We start from the raw sequence: 20,935 nt of genomic DNA on the forward strand, positions 1-20,935 counted from the left end.
TCTAAATATGTCAGTGAATACACTTTTAAGCCTTGAACCAATGTAGAAATTACTGAATCAATTTTTTTTTTTTTTTGAGTGGGAAAGGTAGGGAACTGTAAAGTCAATTATAAAACATATGGAATACTGAGAGATGATTCCAACAATCTGACCTACTATTGTATGTATACACATTCATTTTCTCAAATTAGTACATACCATTGGAAACTGCATCAACCCATAAAAATAACTCATACGCCTATCATGTTTTTCCATTTTAAGCTTGTAATAGCAATAACGACCTCAGCAAAAGACATTTCCTTGGAATTAATGGCTGGCTGGGAGGCAGAGCCAAGGGCCACTGGTTCCTCCCAGCTGGTCATTAATCCTCAGGAAATGCCTGCACCTCCACCATTATTGCTAAAGCACTATTATAGAAAATTCTCACAGTTCTAATATATGGAAATTTGAGGCTGTTTTCCAAGCCCATGGTATTCATGTCAGTTAACAGGTCACCAATGAGCACAGAAGACATAATTATCAAAACGACAGAAGGGAAAACGTTCTCCTAGGTCTGTAAGATTATAGGAAATGGGGACTAGCCTTATGGGAAGAAGTAGATTTGAAGCTAAAAGATATTAATTTAAAGGGAGATTTAGAATCACATATATAAAAGTTAATAAAAGACACGGCATCCACTCCCATTACTTGATTTAAAAAATATTTTTTTAAAAAGGTACAAGTTATGGTTATATGGACATTTCCTCCCCAACTGATCAAATAATGCTAAAGAGAATGAGGTCAGGAAGAATGTTTAGGAACACAGATGACTGTATTCCACTAGGAAAGTTTAGGGGAATGCATACAGTTGAGGGTGCTGACTGCGTGTAGGATTTCTTTCTTTTTAATTTTTACTTAAAAATTGTACACACACCATGAAATATTATCCAGCAAACATTTTGTTCTAGACTTTACTACCACAAAACAATTTTTTTTAATTTTGATTTTTTATCTTAGCTGGAGGCTTTAGCACATGCAAATAAGCATCTAATAACTGAAGATAAGATCGAAATAATACACAAATATAGCGCTAATGTTCTGCCACATAGTTTTCAGTTCTCTAAAAGAAATTTTTACTGGCTTCCAGGCTAAAAGGCAAATGAAAATTAGGTGTTTTCAGGTCTATTCATTCCCTCTTTTAAATAAACAGGACCCAACAAATGGTTTCAAAACAGGGAATTAATCCAAAAATCACACCCAAAACAGTCTATAAATTTTTTCAGTGTGTTACTGTAACAAACTACAAATGTTGGATATGATGCTTTACACTTAATGAAACTCACTGCAAGTTCTCAGTGGGTGTTACAAATACCTGCCTGGTTCTAAATATGATTTGGAAGCTAACGAGATCTGTTACGAACTGTGTTCCCCCCCGAAGATGTTGGAGCCCTAACCCCTTGTGCACCTATGAATGTGACCTTATTTGGAAATAGGGTCCTTGCAGATGTGATCAGGTTAAGCTGAGGTCGTTAGGGTGGGCCCTAATCAAACATGACTGGTGTCCTTCTAAGAGGAGAAGAGACATGCGGACACACAGTAAGAATATCACCTGACAACAGAAGGAGAGATTGCAGCCACGCAGCTAAAAGCCAAGGAACATCCAGGGTTACCAGCCACACCAGAAGCCAAGGAAAAGGCATGGAAGACTCACCCCTAGAGCCTTCAGAGACAGCATGGCTCTACTGACACCCTGATTTTAAACTTTTGGTTTCCAGAACAGTTACAGAATAAATTGGTGTTGTGTTAAGGCACCCAAGTTCATGGTACTTTGTTACGGCAGCCCTAGGAAACGAATACAGGACCTGAAGGAAGAGGTGCGTCAGAAGAACCGTCAGCATTACAAATGGAAAACCAAGAAAAGAATGGTGGGGTGACAGGAAGCGCCTCCCTACAATGAAAAAGCAATGGACCAGGAGTCAGGAAACCTGATTCTTGTCCCAGCTAATGAGGTTGTCTGACCCTGAGCTGGACACTTAACTGTTCTCAGCTTTCATTTTGTCACCTGCAGAATACGAGAAAATTCAACTACTTAATCTCTAAACCAAGTCTAGGGTTACTGACGGGCAGGTCAAGCACCAAACAGACGAACATTTTCATACTTACAGAAATCACTCTTCTGGCATTGCTTCGAAAAGGGCTCAGTGACAGACAACAGGACACACAGGCTCCCATTTGCCACTTCCATGGTCACACCAGCAATTTGACCACATTTATTTGGATCAAGTCAGGCCCAGAGTTTGCTGTGGAAGTAACAGCAGCCTGACCTGACATTCTTTTATAATGCTTTCTTTTGATATATAGTTTTTTCTGCCCTTTCAAGATTTTCAAAATGATTCAAAAGTAAGCTTCTGTTTAGATAAGATCATTGTTACCACCAAAAACAAAGGATGTCACTTGCAAATCATGATTTTGTAATTTTATTTTGCCAATAGGAAAAGTGTTCATACAAAGAGGAAAAGAAGCACTTTATATGCTGTGACATAGTTGGGGTTTAGGATCCAATAGGACAGTGGCAACAAATATAGTAAACTTATCCTCCAAATGGTTGCCACAGTGATCAAGTTTACAGCTTTTTGCTCATTGGTTATCATGCCCAAACATCATCATCATCACCGCCATCATCATAATCATAAATTTTGGTCATCTTGATCAAACACTCAGATTCCGGGAGTGACTAGTAGAACACGACAGGCCTTTGTCATTCTCAGTTTTAATATTCACAGTTGGAGCTATCTGCAAATCCAGTTTTTTCTCAGACTGGAGTACAGGATACTTAGCTGGTGAGGCAGACTGGCCATCTGCCTAGTGTTTGCATCTCAGTATAGCTTTGCTCTGTGTGTGTGTCTGTGTGTGTGTGTGTGACTGATGGTTGCAATCTTTTTTAAAATTAGGGAATGTAATGCTATTGTGGCATTCTCAAATGTGGATATTCCTAAAGGTCTCAAGATAACAGGATTCTACTATAGTTCATTCTAGAGTCTGAGCCAGATAGTCAAAGTACAATTAACAGGACAGTTCCCCCCACAGATTTCTAGGCTGGGAGAAAAGCATTTATCCACAACCTCGGGTCTCTGGAGACATGTTTCAGTACATCCCAAGAGGGCAAACAGGTACTCAAATCAGCCTGTTGCATGCGGCCTCGGGAAAAGCAGGTGTGTTACACTCCTAGGCCAACTCTTTGCTTCCTGGCCTCTGAAACTGGCAGAACTCTTAACACAGTATAAAAGCATAAGCTCCTCCAGGCAAGTAGTTAGCTGTGTGCCTAGCCCACCTACGATGCTGCCTGGGCCAGCCAGCCCTTTCTAACGAGGGAACGTGAAAGAGTGACTGCACAGCCACAGACAGGAACCACGGGCCAGATTTCCACTCTCCACCTCCCTACAGCCACACAGAGTCCCTGTGTATTTAGAAGAGAAGACACATCTTAATGTCTGTCATCACGGGATGTGCTGACAACTCTCAAGCAACCTACAGTCTTCAGAAACAATACCTCTGGTGGTGGATACATGAATCTACACAGGTGGTAAAATTGTACAGAGCCTAAAATACACACATACACACACAAATGTGTACACATACAAGTGGCGAAATCTGAATATGATGGGTGGACTGTACTCATACAATATCCTAGTTGAGATACTGTACTGCAGTTTCACAAAATGCCACCACTTAGGAGAAACTGGGCAAAGCGTGAAAGGGATTTTATGTAGAATTTCTTATAAGTGCATGTGAATCTGAAATTAAAAATTAAATTAAAAAGGAAAATAAGGATATATTTTCTGGAGTTTGAGGTCAAGGAGGAAAGAAGACGAAAAGGGGTCTAATTTTTCTCTCTATCAGAGAAAGCACAAGAAAGATTTTTTATTTAAAAAAAATATATAAATGTGTAAGGCTATCAAAATCTCCCTTTCTAGTTTGATGTTTTTCCTATTTAGAAATTTGGAAACAATGTGGAGGGCGTTCCTTCTGACCTTTTGTTGGGGGGCAGAGGGAGGTCAATAAAATCCTGACAATGTTGGTAGAACACCAAGTATCTCAAAATCTGTACCCCCATCAGCAATTTTTCATACCGAATACTTTCAGATGTCACGATATTATGCATAGCTTATCAATTTTGCATTAGGTTAACCTGGAGGAGGTCTTTTTATGATTCACGAACACGGGAAGCCTCGCTGTAAACCAGGGCAATCATCTTTCCTAGACTAACGAAAGGGTCTGGAACTACATTCCCACACATCTGCCTCAGCTTTCTCTTATGGATTTTAAATGGAGAGTCGAATGCTATGGTGGTGTTCTCAAATTTGGATACTCCTATTTGAGATCCAGAGAGAGACAGGAAAAGTAACTAAATTTATTGAGCGCTCAAGATGCGCCAAGCACTGTGTATTGAGCTGCCGAGACCAGGAAGGGTGGAACCCAAGTGTGGTGAGGGTACAGGCTCATGCCCCAGACATGACATCACACCACCACTCTGCCTAGTCAGAAGCACTGACTTTGGAGGCCAAAAACGATTACATGATTCAATGGCTAAGGTCACAGACAGCCATGGAGGAAAGGGCTCCAGGAGAGCAGCGTCCACAAATCCTAAATGGACAGCTGGATCACTATGGCTAGTTTTATTAGAATATAGAAACATGTAAAGAAATCAACAGGATATTTAACCAAATTCCACTCTCTACTACCCAAACTTAAGTACTTTCAGCCCCATAATTAAACTTGAAACCAAACTAAATTGAGGCAACCAAACAAAAAGATGAATCCAAATATGGGGGAAGGCTTCTTGTGTCTACAAACCCTAACTGTAGATTCAAGAGATTTAAAAAACTAACAGAACATGTAAACCTTCATTTCAACATTGCTATGTCCTCTACTGTCTGGGATCGCTGTACTCTCCAAGGTCACTTCCACTCTAAGCAATCCCCAAAATCCCAGTCAAAGTTCTCTTCCTATTCAGATGTGTTTGACCATGCCATTCTTCTGTTTGGAACTTGGCAGTGACTATCTTAAGTCTAACAACCCTCTCCTTTAATGTCCATCACTGGAGAGAGCTCTGCTGCAAATTTACCCCTCCTGGGTCACATCACCTCTTTATTCCCACTTAGACCACTTGGCCCTCTCTTTACTCACCTAACTCTGCTTATTGATTCAGCCTCTCTGAACACAAACTCAATCCCTGTAATGCTGGAACTGTTTTAATCTGTGTCTGTCATACATCTGAAAGTTGTCAGTTTTAGCCTTCCAACCATAAGAGCTGATGAAAGTGGAAATGGAAAAAGAGTAAATGCCCTGTAACTGCTATGTAGGATAAGGGTGAGGCTGAGGAGGGCGACCTACCTTTTTAAAGTTACATAAATAACAAGACCAATTTCATTCACCCTATTGTAAAGTATTAAATTTTAATTGCTGATTACCCTTACTATTATCACTTTAAGATTGTGTGGTGCTTTGTGACTTATAAATTACTTCTTTATGTTATCCTCAGTCCAACCCAGAGAGGAAGGTACAGAAGATATGAAAATTATTATCCCCATCTTACCTATGAGCAAACAGGCTCAAGGATGTAAGTGACTTGTCCAAGGTCATATCGCTAGAAATTCATTAAGTCAGAAAACAAGTCAGAGAGGCCTTTCATCGCAAACCTAGTGTTCCATCTACCATACCATGGTAAGTCTCGTTTAGAACCATGATTAGTGGGTTGGAAAAAAAAGAACCTAGTCAGAAAGATCTGGGAATGTTATTATGCAAAAATGAAAAGCTGACAATAAATTTTCACAGGTTTTAACAATAATGATACAAGATCCCATACTTTGAGCCTTTACCGGGAACGGGACACATTAGTTAAAACTGCAAGGGAAAGATTATCAGCCTCATTTTACAAAAGAAGAAATTTAGGCTCAGAGAGGTAACAATGGCCTAAGATTAGTAAGTGATAAGGCCCAGAGTCAAACCCAGATCTGCTAGGACCCAACATGTGTATACTTTCTGCTACCCCAAGTAGGAAGGTTTATTTTGAAAAGGGACATACCAGATGTTCTCTATCACCATTAAGAACAAGACAAGAGGAAATGAACTGAAAACCGTATAAGGAGAAATTTAGGTTGAATGTCTTAAGACCCTCCTGTCACAGGCAGGGTGATTAAACTTGCACCATTACCAAGGGTACTCATGAAACCTCCTTTCTAGATGGCTTTTTCACATACATAAAAATTTGCTCCCAAAGAGACTTTCAAGACTGTAAGTAAATCAGTCTAAACATTTTCTTGGACTCAAAAAATTCCTAAAAAGATAAAACCACAAAATAGAGACACCTAAATTTTCACACAGATTCAAAAAGCTGTGTTTGCCTTATGGATATAAAATGTCAGCTTCTCACATGGGGGTCTAAAATCTTATCATAACATATTACTTAAAACAACCGCAGGGACTTCCCTGGCCGGTCCAGTGGTTAAGACTTTGCCTTCCAATGCAGGGGGTGTGGGTTCAATCCCTAGTCAGGGAGCTGAGATCCCACATGCCTCGGGGCCAAAAAACCAAACCATACAACAGAAGCAATATTGTAACAAATTCAAGAAAGACTTTAAAAAATGATCCAATAAATATTTTTCCAAAGAAGATATACAGACTGCAAACAAACACATGAAAGGACGCTCAACATCACTAATCATTAGAGAAATGCAAATCAAAACTACAATGAGGTATTACCTCACACCAGTCAGAATGGCCATCATCAAAAAATCTACAAACAATAGATGCTAGAGATGGTGTGGAGAAAAGGGAACCCTCTTGCACTGTTGGTGGGAATGTAAATTGATACAGTCACTATGGAGAACAGTATGGAGGGTCCTTAAAAAACTAAAAATAGAACTACCATATGACCCAGCAATCCCACTACTGGGCATATACCCTGAGAAAACCATAATTCAAAAAGAGTCATGTACCAGAATGTTCATTGCAGCTCTATTTACAATAGCCAGGACATGGAAGCAACCTAAGTGTCCATCAACAGATGAATGGATAAAGAAGATGTGGTACATATATACAATGGAATATTACTCAGCCATAAAAAGAAACAAAATTGAGTTATTTGCAGTGAGGTGGATGGACCTAGAGTCTGTCATACAGAGTCAAGTAAGTCAGAAAGAGAAAAACAAATACCGTATGCTAACACATATATATGGAATCTAAAAAAAAAAAAAAGGTTCTGAAGAACCTAGGGGCAGGACAGGAATAAAGACGCAGACATGTAGAGAATGGACCTGAGGACACAGGGAAGGGTAAGCTGGGACGAAGTGAGAGAGTGGCATGGACATATATACACTACCAAATGTAAAACAGATAGCTAGTGGGAAGCAGCCACATAGCACAGGGAGATCAGCTCGGTGCTTTGTAACCACCTAGAGGGGTGGGATAGGGAGGATGGGAGGGAGACGCAAGAGGGAGGAGATATGGGGCTATATGTATATGTATAGCTGATTCACTTTGTTATAAAGCAGAAACTAACACACTACTGTAAAACAATTATACTCCAATAAAGTAGTTAAAAAAATAAATAAATAAAAATAAAAATTAAAAAAAAATCTATTTGATAGGAATTGACACATTAAGAATATTGAATCTTCCAATCAGTAAATATGTATATCTGTATTTATTTAGGTCGTCTTTGATTTCTTTCATTGGTGTTTTGTAGTTTTCAACATATGTACAGATCTTGTATATATTTTGTTAAATTTATACACAAGTATTTCATTTTTGGTGATATTGGAAATAATATCTAAAAAAATTAAATTTCCAACTGCATTGCTAAAAAAAAGAAAAGAAAAGAAAAGGTCCACATCAAAAAATCTTAAAAAAAAAAAAAAAACCAACAGCAAATAGTAGTGCTGAATACATACCACATTTTAATAATCTCGGGCAGAAAACTTTTTTTAGCAAAAAAAAAAATGTCAGTCACAAGGGAATTCTTCATACCGTGACCATGTACAGCCAAACCCTCTCACACTATACAATCTATGTATTAACAGGATGCATGTATCCTATTAATCCTATAATGTACGTAAGCCCACTCGCTTTACCACAGCAGGAAACCATATGGTGCCAATGAGTATGACATGAATTAGTTCCCTGTGAATACTAAGGAAACCCTAAGAAGTTTTCTACAATGCAAGTAAGAAAATAGAGAAAATTTCTTCCTATAACTACTAAAAAGGGTCCCAATTGATCTCCACTGAGATCAGTGATTTAACAGCAAAGCAGATTAAGATTACGTATTAGACAAAGTCACCATTTTATTGTTTATAAAATTACAGAGTTTAAACAATTTTGTGTAGCTCATCAGTTGTCTAAACGGCATGCAAAGCAATGCACAAAACCCTAAGCCTGGCTGATTCACTGATCGATTTTAATGTCCACAAAAGAAGTAGGTCACCACTGGAGGAGGAGCATGACGAAATAAAAACACAGGTTTAACACGCCATTGTTTTGGTTTGATAGGCTGGAAATGAGCACTCTACATGGCAAATCTAAACGGAACGTCAGTAACCTCTATACCATTGCTCTGAAAAGAATTATAAGGAAGAGAATAAGGATTGGGAATGAGTTCATCTTCATCCAATACATGTGGGAAATATACATGCCAAAGTTAAGAAAGGAGAACCAAGGCTGTAAAAAATCAAACATTACTTATTCCCAGAAAAGAAATGTAAAATTGAGTAAGAGCGCAGGAGAATGAAAATGTAATAGGATGGACAGTTCAGTGGCATGAACAGTACTACTCACCAAATGTCAGTCTCTCAAGAGGATCGGAGACCACCGAGATGGTCATGTTCATACTTTCCAGCTCCACCCCAGATCTACCAACTGAGAGGGGGGCCCAGGCCTGCAAATCCCTCATCAAAATCCATTAGGGAATTTAAAGAACTTTTGGGTTGTGTGAGAGAATAATGACAGGAAAGAAAATGCTGAAACTGAGATTCTGTAATTAGGAAATTAGACTCCGGGATCAGCTTCTGACACAAACTGGGTGATGGATGTCTTCTCTGACATTAGAATCATTTGGAACAGGGAATGAGCAAAGACTGCAAAACAAATGGTATTTTATAGAACATTATCAGCTATGATCTTATGATTCCCTGTTCCTCCACACCTCCCTGGGCTTTGGTGCTTCCTGTAATAAGGTGCTCCCTCAAGACTGAAAATATCTGAATTGTCTGGAAACTTGGCCGACCTGCACTTCCTTTATTGGTAATGTTAGTGTTTAAACTTCTAAGTTATGTGACACTGCTACCTATGTTATTCCGACCGTGAAGTCCTTATCCCTATAATGACGTAAACCTAGGGTATTAGATTTTCCCCCAATGAGTCCCTAGCTATAAACCCCACGGCTTTATGTGTCACTTTAAGTGCTTCAAAATATCCTTGAAAGAAGTCAAAGAAACAAAGAGTTATTAACGGATTTTCCTCTGTCTTTATTTGCATGTTAGTACCAAAAATTAGGACCAAAGGAAATGGGAGACAGGCAGTTAAAATGAGTTTTTATACAAAAAAATGAGAAACTACCTTTGAAAATTATCCTGTGACGTTTTGCCAACAAAGCGCTCTTCTGTGTTTCTGATGATCCAAAGCTGTGACAAAAATTCTTCTAAGGTACAGCACTAGAGTCTATTTTGGAAAGCAGAATGCTATTTCCAGGAGTGAGGGAATGGAAACATTAACATAGGGCAAGGCATTCAAAGTCTGCATTGGGCCTGGGTGATAGTGGCTCACAGCATACTTCTTAAGTGGAAAGGCATAGGCTGGAATTCAAAATTATTATAAACACTGCTTTGATGCCTACAGGTTGTACTTTTAACCCTTGTGTGGCCTCTTTGAAAATACAAATAGAATGTTCCTATCATCCAATTAAAAAAAAAAAAGCCAAAGAATGCAATTCAAATCCACATTCACTACCGGAAACAAAAACTGAAAGGCCATGCTTTATACACACTAATGAAATACTGTCATTCTATTCACCAAACATTTATTAAGTCCAGCTACGGGCCTGAAACTATACTAACATCAATGACGATGATCTATTGAGTGCTTGCCTCTCGATGAATAAAAATTTTTGATGGCTTCTCATTTAATTCTTACAAAATAATCCTATGAGATGAGAACTATTATTACCCTTTGTTTTACACACAGGGAGACTGGGCTGGTAACAACGAGCAACTTGCCTTGATAAGCTGATAAGGGAACCCAGGCAGTCTGAGCTCTTAATCACTTTGCTGAATTCCTTCCTATATCCTAGGTGCTGAGGGTAAAAAAGATAAATGCAATGTGCTCTCTAAACTCACAGACCTAATTTTTAAATACAAATGGTAGCACGATTCAGAAACATTAAAGTATACAATCTAGTTGCTTTAACACCTAGTGATTTTTAAATTATTTGACACACATAGCATGAACAAAGAGAAAAAACAAGATCAACATATGCTGATATGGTGGCTCAAGAGAATTATCCTCGGCGTTCTGATTCCGTTTCTCCTCCTCTTTTTGGAGCCTGTATCTAATAATTTAATACCTATCTTTTTAAGTCTATCTTAACTGGATAAAATTGAACTATTTTGATACATCAAATATGTATATATCTGATATTAGCCTGGATATCGGCTATGGTGATAATGAGAGGATATAACTCTAAGCCCACTAGTACAACTAATTCATAAATTATATGTATAGCTAAACTCAAATAATAATAAAGAGAGTTATTAGGATTGGGAAAGCAACATAATCACTTCTGTAGAAGGACTCAAATTCTAAAGAGCTCAAAATACTTGAACTGGAATTTAATTTACCCTCACAACATCTGAAGCACAGAGTAGTTAATCTAACAGGCTGGCATCAGGTTTCCTGTTTGGTTGTGAGCACCTCAAAGGCAGCCTCCACCTATTTTGTTGGCCTCTACATTCCCAGGACCTAGCACAGGGCCTGATCCAAAATATTGCCAGAAGACTTTAGCAAAATGTTTAGACAAATGGAAAATCACAGAATCAAAGTGTCTCGGAATTGGAGCCCTAGGGTTTAAATGGTCCAGCCAAGCAAGAGACAAGCAAACAAACAAGTGAACCAAAGTGCTTAAGTTTCTTCTATATCCACAGTGTCCACCGTACATGCTGAGCCTTCTGCACAATATTATGTTCAAAGAGACACTCGAAGTGCCTTTTCTGGATTAATGCATTGAAACCACAGCACAAAGTGATGACATGGCTTCCCTTGGTCATACAACTAGGGTGAGCTTTATGATCTTTTAACACCCCAACAGGGCACTTTCCGCTTCATAAGGCAATCTCCATTTGCCAGAATTTAAAGAACTGTCATTCCCCAACCTGAGTCTAACGGAAGAGAATACAGTGCAATTCTTCTGGCTTTGAACAAGGGCAAAGCCTTGCTAAACCAAGCTTGATCTGCAGTCACTCCTTAATACTAAGGAAATATAAAAAAGAGACTTTGCTTCCTATAGCATCCTGAAAAAGATGTCTTACTTCTAAAATCACATTGATTATAAGAATGAATAAATAAGGAATTAAAAAACAAATTTCAGTGTCATGGCTGCACTGAACTTACCCCTAAGGACAGGGTTTGGGGGTGGCTTGGATGTATCAGATTGACAGATAATCTGAAAACCTTATGTGTGCCATTACTCTCAGCCTCCTTCCCACCAAGCCTTTTACCAGAGTTGACCCCTGTTCCTGGGCCTGCCCCCCCATCTGGCAGAGGCGCTAATGAGCAGTGAAATGGCCAAAGGGCAGGCAGCAGGGGGGAGAAGGGAAAACAACACAAAAAAGGAGACAGGAGGCTGGATCCTTTACAAACTCAACAATCAGTCCCTGGACAATAGAGCTGGTGGTAGCAATAAAGGTTTTTGTATTTTACAACGCGAAATGCTTGACAGTCATTAGTTATAGATAGAATGTTCCTATCAGGAGAAAAAGTGTGGGCACACTGAGCGACCTGCCCAAAGGTACATAGCTCATCAAAACAGTCTTTATCGCGGTCCAGAGAAGAAACGGTAGGCTTGATTAAATCCCGCTGGATTGAAATTTTGCCAAAAAATAGTGAAATATCTGTGTTAAATATGGAAGAGTTTAGAATCAAGAATTCCTTGGTTAAAAAAAAAAATCTTAAAATAAAAACAGATTCCACTCTTAAAAACAGAACAAAAATGTTCTCTTGAAATATGGAGTAATAGTTTTACCTATCTTACCTAGTTAAAAACGTATATATATCTATATATACGGCATATTAGTTTTATTTATCTGTGACATGAGGGTTTCCAGTGTTTTAGAAATATTTACTGCCAGCCATAAATACTCAGATTTGGGGGAACATAGGTAAATATGTGTATGGTAGTATGGATAAAGTCTTAAATACATTTACTGTCATATAAAATGGTCACAGAATTTCATAGTACTTGTCATTTAATTAGAGTGAAACTGAGATAACTGTCTTGGCCAGGATTTTACTGATTTGATTATTTGGGTCGAGAAACAGGACATTTATTTGAACTGCCTCCTGTCTATAATCTGCCACTCAACCACAAGTGGGAGAAAAACATATTCTTCCTTGATTATAGTTTAATAAGACCACCTGGCTATTGTGGTATTGTGCTAGCATCACTTGAGCAGTGGACCCCAAGGTCGATGTCTGAATAATCCTGAATGGTCAGGATCTGGTAGCAGCTGGTAATACCAAACTGAACTGGATGACCAAGTAGAGCTGGTTATCAGTCTCTTTGTTAAAGACATCATTAACTGAATAATTAAGAACAGGACTTCAATACTGAAACAAGCAAAATAAAGAGACTAAATCAAAATGCTAATGATCAAATCCAATTCTTGCCTTCTGAGTATGATATATTTATTAGTGTTTTCATATTTAATTTTGCAATTTTATATAAGCATGTTAGGGAATTTTGCAGTGAGCTATTAAAAAAGAAAATCAACTTAAGTCACTTTTCCCCACAGAGTTCTATTAGGGTTTGCAAAAAACTCCATTTTTATCACAAAATATTGCAAAGGAGATAGTTTCAGAAAATATAGCTTACCGATATTGAACACATTATAAGCATCAGAAAATTTATATTTTAATTATTAAGCATATGTCAAAAGCTCATGTGCTTCAGAGGAAGCATCTCCCGGTTTTTAAAGCATGTTGTTTTTCCAAGTTTCTAAGGGAAAATGGTTTTGTCTTCACACACTCCATTAGTAGACAGTTTTTGATATTCTATCAAAGTCATTTCTTTCCCTCTGACTCCAGTAAAAAGTTACAATTATCTGCAATATGCATTATTGGATATTCCTCTCTAAACATCAAAGAAATATTTTCAGTTTAAACAAAGCAAGTGTTAAATTACAAATGGCTAAAAGTTAAAAAAAAAAGTAACAAACATCTGGAGGGGAAAAGTAATGGAAATGAAAACCTAATGTTTTAACTTCAACATTAGATTTCCAGGTTCCTCAATACATTAATACTTGAGATCTTTAGAAGAAATCCAAAGAGTTTCAACCAGTCTAGTTGTAACAGGTTTTATTCCGATTTAGTTTCTCCTACTTGATTTTAAAATCATCACATAAGTTTCTAGATTTCTACAAACTTAGAAAAACAAAAAGCTCTTGTTGCCTATCTAGAATGTTTGACTAACAAATGAAATTACATCACTTTCCTGTGTATCACAAGTTCTTTAATAAAGGAACTGTCCCCCAAAAGATATGGAATAGAAATGCATATTTTTAAATCAACATACCGCACACACCCCATTACCAAATAAAGAGAATCAGCAACCCGAGAAAACAGCTGGGGTTTGTTAGTAACTTTCTAGTGACCAATTGAAGTTAAGCTTCAGCATCTAGTCCTTGGGTCAATTTCTAGGTCAATTTCAGTATCTCCAGAATGATTTCTTTTTTTTTCTTTACAAACCATTAATTCATACTGGGGAGTATTTCCCTTCTGTTGTTAATTTCCTTTCTCATAAAGATATTCTGAAAACAAAACACCTAAAAACATCTCTGGTTCCCACTGATTTATTCTTCATTATTTTGTCCTTCCTTCTTTTCCTCCAGAAGCACTGGCTGCTTCACTAAGCAACATCTGGATGGAGCATTTCATACACAAGGTTAACATTGTTATTACTGCACTGTATTTTCTTGAGCCTTAGCTCTACTCTCTAAAACTTTTTCCAAATATTTTCCATCGCTAAATCAGTTACGTGATGGGCTCCTTTCTAAAGCCAAAATCGAGAAATGCAAATAAATATGAAATGCCTAGTTTCAACTGGCAGAAGGACTGACTAACTGAAATCTATATAGGTTCTAAGAGGCAGAACATCTCTGCATGTGCCTATTGAGGCATACAACAGAAATACTACTTTCCAAATTGATGAACAACACATGGCATCGAACCTCTACAGTTAGAAAGCTTATAAGTTGCAATTTAAATTATCTTCCTTGGGGACTTCCCTGAAGGTCCAGTGGTTAAGACTCCACGCTTCCACTGTAGGGGGCACGGGTTCGATCCGCGCAGCGCAGCCATAAATAAATAATTTTCCTTAACTACAAATAGATTTAAAATGTACCTTAGTATTATTTATAAGCAAGTCTTAAACTTGATGATATTCAGCATAGATACAGTGAAGATATAATGATACCGCCAAGGGTACTCGGTGAGTTTGATGCACAACTGTCACCTCACTCCATGTGTAGCTACAGCTATAAGCTATTAGGGTTTAGGCTGTCAGTGATATCTACATGAAAGTGTACAGTGGAATTAACAATAATGTTAAACATTTATTGAGCACTTACTATGTGCCAGGCCTTCTATTAAGCCCTTTGCATCATTGCCTTATTTAATCCTCACACGATGCTATTAGAAATGTACCACTCTTACCACCTTCTTAAAGAGGAGGAAATTGGACCTTTAAAACTGAAAACATTACTACCATATGACCCAGCAATTCCACTCCTGGGTATTTATCCAAAAAAAAAAATGAAAACACTAATTCAGAAAGATACATGCACCCCAATGTTCATAGCAGCATTATTTATTATAGCCAAGATATAGAAGCAACCTAGGTGCCCATCAACAGATGAATGGATTAAGAAGATGTGGTGTATACACACACACACACACATACACACACACACACACACACCCCTATATATACACAATGGAACATCACTCAGCCATAAAAATGAATGAAGTTTTAGAGGGTATTGTGCTAAGTGAAATAAAGAAAGACAAATACTGTTATGATATCACTTATATGTGGAATCTAAAAAATAAAACTAGTGAATATAACAAAAAAGAAATAGACTCACAGATATAGAGAACAAAATAGTGGTTACCAGTGGGGAGAGGGAAGGGGGGAGGGGCAAGATAGGGGTAGGGGATTCAGAGGTACAAACTACTATGAATAAAATAAATAAGCTACAAGGATAGATAGTACAACATAGGGAATATAGCCAATATCTTATAATAACTATAAATGGAGTATAACCTTTAAAAATTGTGAATCATTATGTTATACACCTAAAACTTATATAATATTGTACATCAACTATACCCAGTTAAAATAATTTTTAAAAGTGCTTTTAAAAAGGTCATGTAATTTGCTGAAGATTCTGGTTAGTCAAGTGATGGGCCAGAATTTGAACCCAAGCCACCTGAATCCAGATCCTGAGCTCCCGACTCTAAGACCAGTAGAAAAGTTAGGTCCCACTTCTCTCTCCTTCCTTGACCTCTCACCTCCTCCAGACCAAAAAAATGTGAAAGTCCAAAGCAGCTCATCAAAATAATAGATCTGAAATCTGATTCAAACTCAGAAAAAAAACAAACAAACAAAGGGGAATAAAGTAAATAAGAGAAGTGCTCTTAATCAAAATCTAGTCAATGTCCTCACTGGATTAGTCAACACTCCATCCCCTGCAGAAGCAAGACTGGCACAAACTTCTTTCCTATATCCACATAGTTTTGGTTAATCAACTTTGGAGTAACCTACCAAGTATTGATCCCAGTCACATCCCATGAGAGGGTTACAATGTAGATATCTTCTTCCAGCCTTGTTACATGACACCATAAAATGTACAAGACTTCTTTTTAAAAGCAAAAGAACTTTAAAACAAAACAACCCAGAAGAATAAAAGGGGACCAGTTTGGCTTTTAGGCCCTGTACCTAGTAAATCCTGTCAGTTCAAAAATATATCTCTAATATAAGGAAATCAGTGAATGACACTGTTGGAAAGAATTGAACTTACTGTAAAGTACAAGGCTCATTTCCTATGGAAAATGCAATAATTTATTTCTTTAGTACAAGCTTTCCAGTAAAGAATGCGCTTGAACTGAATGCCTTGCTGTGACTGGCTGCACACTCTACCCAACAGAATATATATAAGCAAAAAGGAAACACGCTGTCTAGAAAAAAAATACACAATTTCCTTCTATTTCCTTTTCTAAGTAGAACAACTCTTCTTTGGGGAACAAATCGGGGTCTTATAACAATTAGCTACACAATATTTTCCATTCTCACAGCCAGTAAAAACTAGAAACCATGAGGGTCAATGAAGATGGCCCAATTATTCCCGGAAAGGCAAGGGATTTTGTGGTGGGTGCTTCACGTGGGCTTCTTATTCAGCATGAAGATCAGGTGCCTGGAATCCAGATATCTCCCAAATGAGCAAGAATCCATTGAGAAAATAAAAACATATCGATCCTTTAACTACTACATATTTTATTCCAGCTTGGCTGAAACATCGGCTGTGTGAGGATGAGTGGTGGAAAATAAAGGCATAAAGGGAGGTGGGTATAAACTGTGGGGACTTCGAAGAGCTAGGGAAGGTTGTAATCAATTCAGTGGCCAGCTGTGGATCCATAGAAAGTTTCTAGGAAGAGCAGTGATGTGACTGTACCCTATGCAGGTTAACTGGCAAACACAGGAGAGCCAAAGGTAGAAAAGGTGAAAGGTAGGAAGACCAGTTAAGAGGCAAGATATGGAACTTAAGAGTCCATGTACGGATGAGTGCCTGAAGGAGATGTGGTGGACATATACAATGGAATATTACTCAGCCAGAGAAAAAAAGAAGTCCTGCCATTTGCATGGATGAAATTTGAGGACATTATGCTAAGTGAAATAAGTCAGACAAAGACAAATACTGTCTATCACTTAATATGTGGAATCTAAAAATGCTAAATTTATAGAAACAGTAGAATGGTGGTTGCCAGGGGCCTGCGGGGGGAGTTGGGGTGGGTGGAGGGAATGAGGAAATATTGGTCAAAGGGTGCAAACTCCCAGTAATAAGGTAAGTTCTGAGGATCTAGCATGGTGATTATAGTTTACAATGTAGTATTCTATACCTGAAAGTTGCTAAGAGAATAGATCTTAGATGTTCTCACCACAAAAAAAGAAATGGTAATTATGTGAGATGATGGAGTTATTAACTAATGCCACTGTGGTAATCATTTTGCAATACACAAGTCAAATCAACAGGCTGTATTCCTTAAACTTACACAAGGTTATATGTCAATGACATCTCAATAAAGCTGGGCTGGGGGACAATTGATGGAAGCTGAGCGCTGGTTAAATCACACTGTATTTGCTTACAATGTGTTTCATTTCATTTTAGCAACATTAATCTCACGACTTCAAAGAACTTACCTATTTCCTATTCTGTTGCCTATAAGAAAGTTTATGTAGGTTTTTCTTATCGATGAGTTCAATGGGATACGATGTCCTTTTAGTTCTGATGCTTAGAAAATGGCAGACCTATATTTGAAATGTGGCCAATACCAGTTTAGTCAACACTGTGCTCACTGGAGCGTAACGGAGTAGCGCTTTTTGACTTCTGACACTAGGTCAGCAAAGGCCTTGCTTGCAGCTTTCTCCTCATTTGGGAAAACACCCTCTCTGGGAGCCCTGAGTGTATGTCAGAAGGCTGACTTCCCACCCTGAGACCGCCACGTTAGAAAGGCCATGTGTGTGGCTGCTCCAGAGGACACCCCCAGATGCACCCAGACTTCAAGCCAATTCTGCAAAAGCACCAGACCTGTGAGTAAAGACGCCTCCCAATTCTACCCCAAGCATGAGAGGTAACCCCCAGCTGCTTGAGTCCTCCCAGCTGAGGCCCTAGACATCCTGAAGCAGAAACAAGCCTTTCTGTTGTGTCCTGTCCATATTCCTGACCCAAAGAATCCATGAGCTTTCTTTTCTTTTCTTTTTTTTTTTTTTTTTTTACATTATTAAGTTTTGGGGTGGTTGATGAAACAGTAATAGGTAACTGGAACCATATGTCTAACAAGAGAGGTAAGAAACCCATTGGTTATGGAGCCCACACCTGCAATATGATACTTAGTTCTGGGTGACATATTACAAAAGACAAAAAAACAAGCATACTCAGAGGAGAATAAGAAGAATGTTCCTTTATGGGAAAAAGCTGAAAGGCTTAGAGATATTCAAACCAGAAAAGAGAACAAAGGGTATATGTTAATTGCCTTCAAATATCTGAAGAGCTATCACAAGTAAAAGTAATAACAATTACTCTGTGTATTCCCAGGAGGGAGGCCTAGGAACAGTGAGCGAAAGTTACAGGGAGTCAGATGGAAGTGTTTTCTAACGTTCAGAGCTTTCCAGGAGAGAAGAGGCAGCCTTAAGAGGACGAGAGTTTCCTAACATTAAAGGTAATCAAGCAGAGTCTAGATGATCACCACCTGGTGGGTTAGTTTGGAGAGAATTCATGTATTGACCAGAAGGTTGAATAAAATGCTCTTACTTTAAGGTTACACTGTAACACTGAGATGTTTTTAATCTAAAGATCATCCCCATTTCCTTGTGCTAAGAAATCTAATCCCAACACATGCTGAGCAGAGGGAAAAAAATACAAGATGAATAAATTGAATGAAAGGCAATACCAAAGTATAAATAGAAAGGGATGCAGAACTCTGGAGGAGAGAAGAATGGCAAACTAGCAGGAAAATACAATCCAGCAGAGCAGCAAAGGAACTTCAGAAAAAGATGAAGCATGAAGATGGAACCATGGAAGAGAGAAAAGCAAGGCCAAAGATCCCATCATAGATGACCCAGGGTAGAGAGGATGCCTTCATCTTTCTTGAGAAATGGTTTTATTCGTTTGTAAGACTTTTCTCCTCGGTCAGTGGGAAAGACAGACCAGAAGAACATGGTAATGTAGCAGCATAAAGAACAAGGTTCAAGTGGTAAAATTAACAAAGCTCTTCAGTGATCAGTGAATTTCTGGCCTCAGAAAGATACAGGATCTGTGTGCCTTTAGGGTCAGGTACACCTGCATGGAAGCCACCGTCAGTATGTAAGAATCACTACTAAGGGAAGCAAGAAAAACCAGTGCGTAAAACCTGGTTTCCTAACAAAGGCAACGTGAAAAGGAAAACACAAACCAGCTAGAAAATGAGATATTTCCAAGGCCAAACCATCCTGGGAACAACAACAAAAAGAAATGCCAAGAAAGAGTTAAAAAGTTATCTCATACACATTTCATCTGAATTTTATCACCATTTGTAATCAACTTCCAATGTTTCATAATACCCTTTAACCTTAGTTACTCAACCCAGGGAACAAGTCATCTCATTGTTACCCCCTTTGAAGGAAGAGTGGAGACTCTTTTCATGTTGATTAGAGATAGAAAAAGGAGACACTCCCAGGAAAGAAAAGTGTTTTGAGGAAACTCCTGGAGCCTGAGGGTAAGAGGTGGTGATAATATGCTGCTTGCCTTAACCCTTTCAAAGATGCATCAAACCAGAAGTTAGAAAATCATGTAATCGATAAAATAAAAGTAATTTATTAAAAAAAAAAAACACCAGAAATTTTTCTGTACTAAAAAAGAACAGAAATTTTATCTTACTACTCACCCATTTCCTAGGTCTGCCTCTTGGCCGTTTTTCTCCAGTGGCTTCTGCTTTCTGCAAAATGAAAAAGGAAGTCATATCGTTTCCTACCTGACATTTCTTATAAGTGCTGCACCAAGGGACACATTTCAAGTAAGAATGTTCTGGTTTGCAGATGAGGTATTAAGATTGCTTTAACAATCTCTTTCTCCTTGAAGGTTCGTCTTCTCCATTTTTCATTGCATGATGCAAAGAGAGATCTATGCAACCCTCACCCTAATAGACTCCCCTGGAGTAATCTCTGAAATGCATGAAAATGCTTTTTAAAAGCCATTTTGCCCTTATTTCTATCTGTAATTAAAAAAAATTATTCCCACATATCCATAATTATGTAAAGTAGACTTTTAGAAAATTAATGTTTCTTAAATGAATTTTCTTTCCATATCACAGCTAAAATTACAAAAATTAACACTGATATATTACTGTACAATTTACAAACCACTTCTACCCACATTGTTAGGCAAAAGCAAATCTAAATGTGAGTGAAAATATATAGGCTTCTAACTCAAAAAAACAAATATTAGCACACTTCTACATAGTTAATTTCCTATTCCTTGCCCCAAACAAACACCTGTCAATCAGTTCACTCAAAGCAGAGAGAGAAAAAAAAAAAGCTAGCAGAAATCATCAATGTTTTTCTCTGAGATGGAAACCAGGGATGCTAAAAAATAATAATTAATAAACAATGTATATTATTAACAATTAACAATTCCACACTCAACACAAACCTGACATGAATATATTTCTAACTACCTTAACAGTTTGTTCATTGCTTTGCTTCACAGAAGATTTTTCTGGTATCACAGTTGTTTTTTTCCCTTTTGAGTCAAATTTTAATATTATAATTTCCCTGTGTTTATCACCCCCACTCCAATCCCCAAATACACCAACACACACATATCACATACACTTTCTATAAAAATACACGTTTATAGGGACTTCCCTGGTGGTGCAG

The 20,935-nt window shown here is 38.0% G+C and overlaps 1 protein-coding gene across 3 annotated transcripts in view; it reads right to left on the reverse strand.

Annotated features, from left to right (window-relative positions):
* The window catches only part of HMGA2 (high mobility group AT-hook 2), a 135,574-nt gene that overhangs the window by 102,521 nt on the left and 12,118 nt on the right, over positions 1 to 20,935 (reverse strand). For 2 of the 3 annotated variants that reach the window (XM_082422938.1, XM_082422937.1), the window contains exon 3: positions 19,945 to 19,995. In XM_082422938.1, the coding sequence (XP_082279064.1) occupies positions 19,945 to 19,995 (51 nt within the window). Of the gene's footprint in view, positions 1 to 3,751; positions 19,996 to 20,935 lie in introns of those variants that run through there. The other variant, XM_082422936.1, reaches the window with a different exon arrangement.

The sequence above is a fragment of the Balaenoptera physalus genome (genome assembly GCF_965194825.1).
Source record: "Balaenoptera physalus genome assembly, chromosome: 13".
NCBI lineage: Eukaryota > Metazoa > Chordata > Mammalia > Artiodactyla > Balaenopteridae > Balaenoptera > Balaenoptera physalus.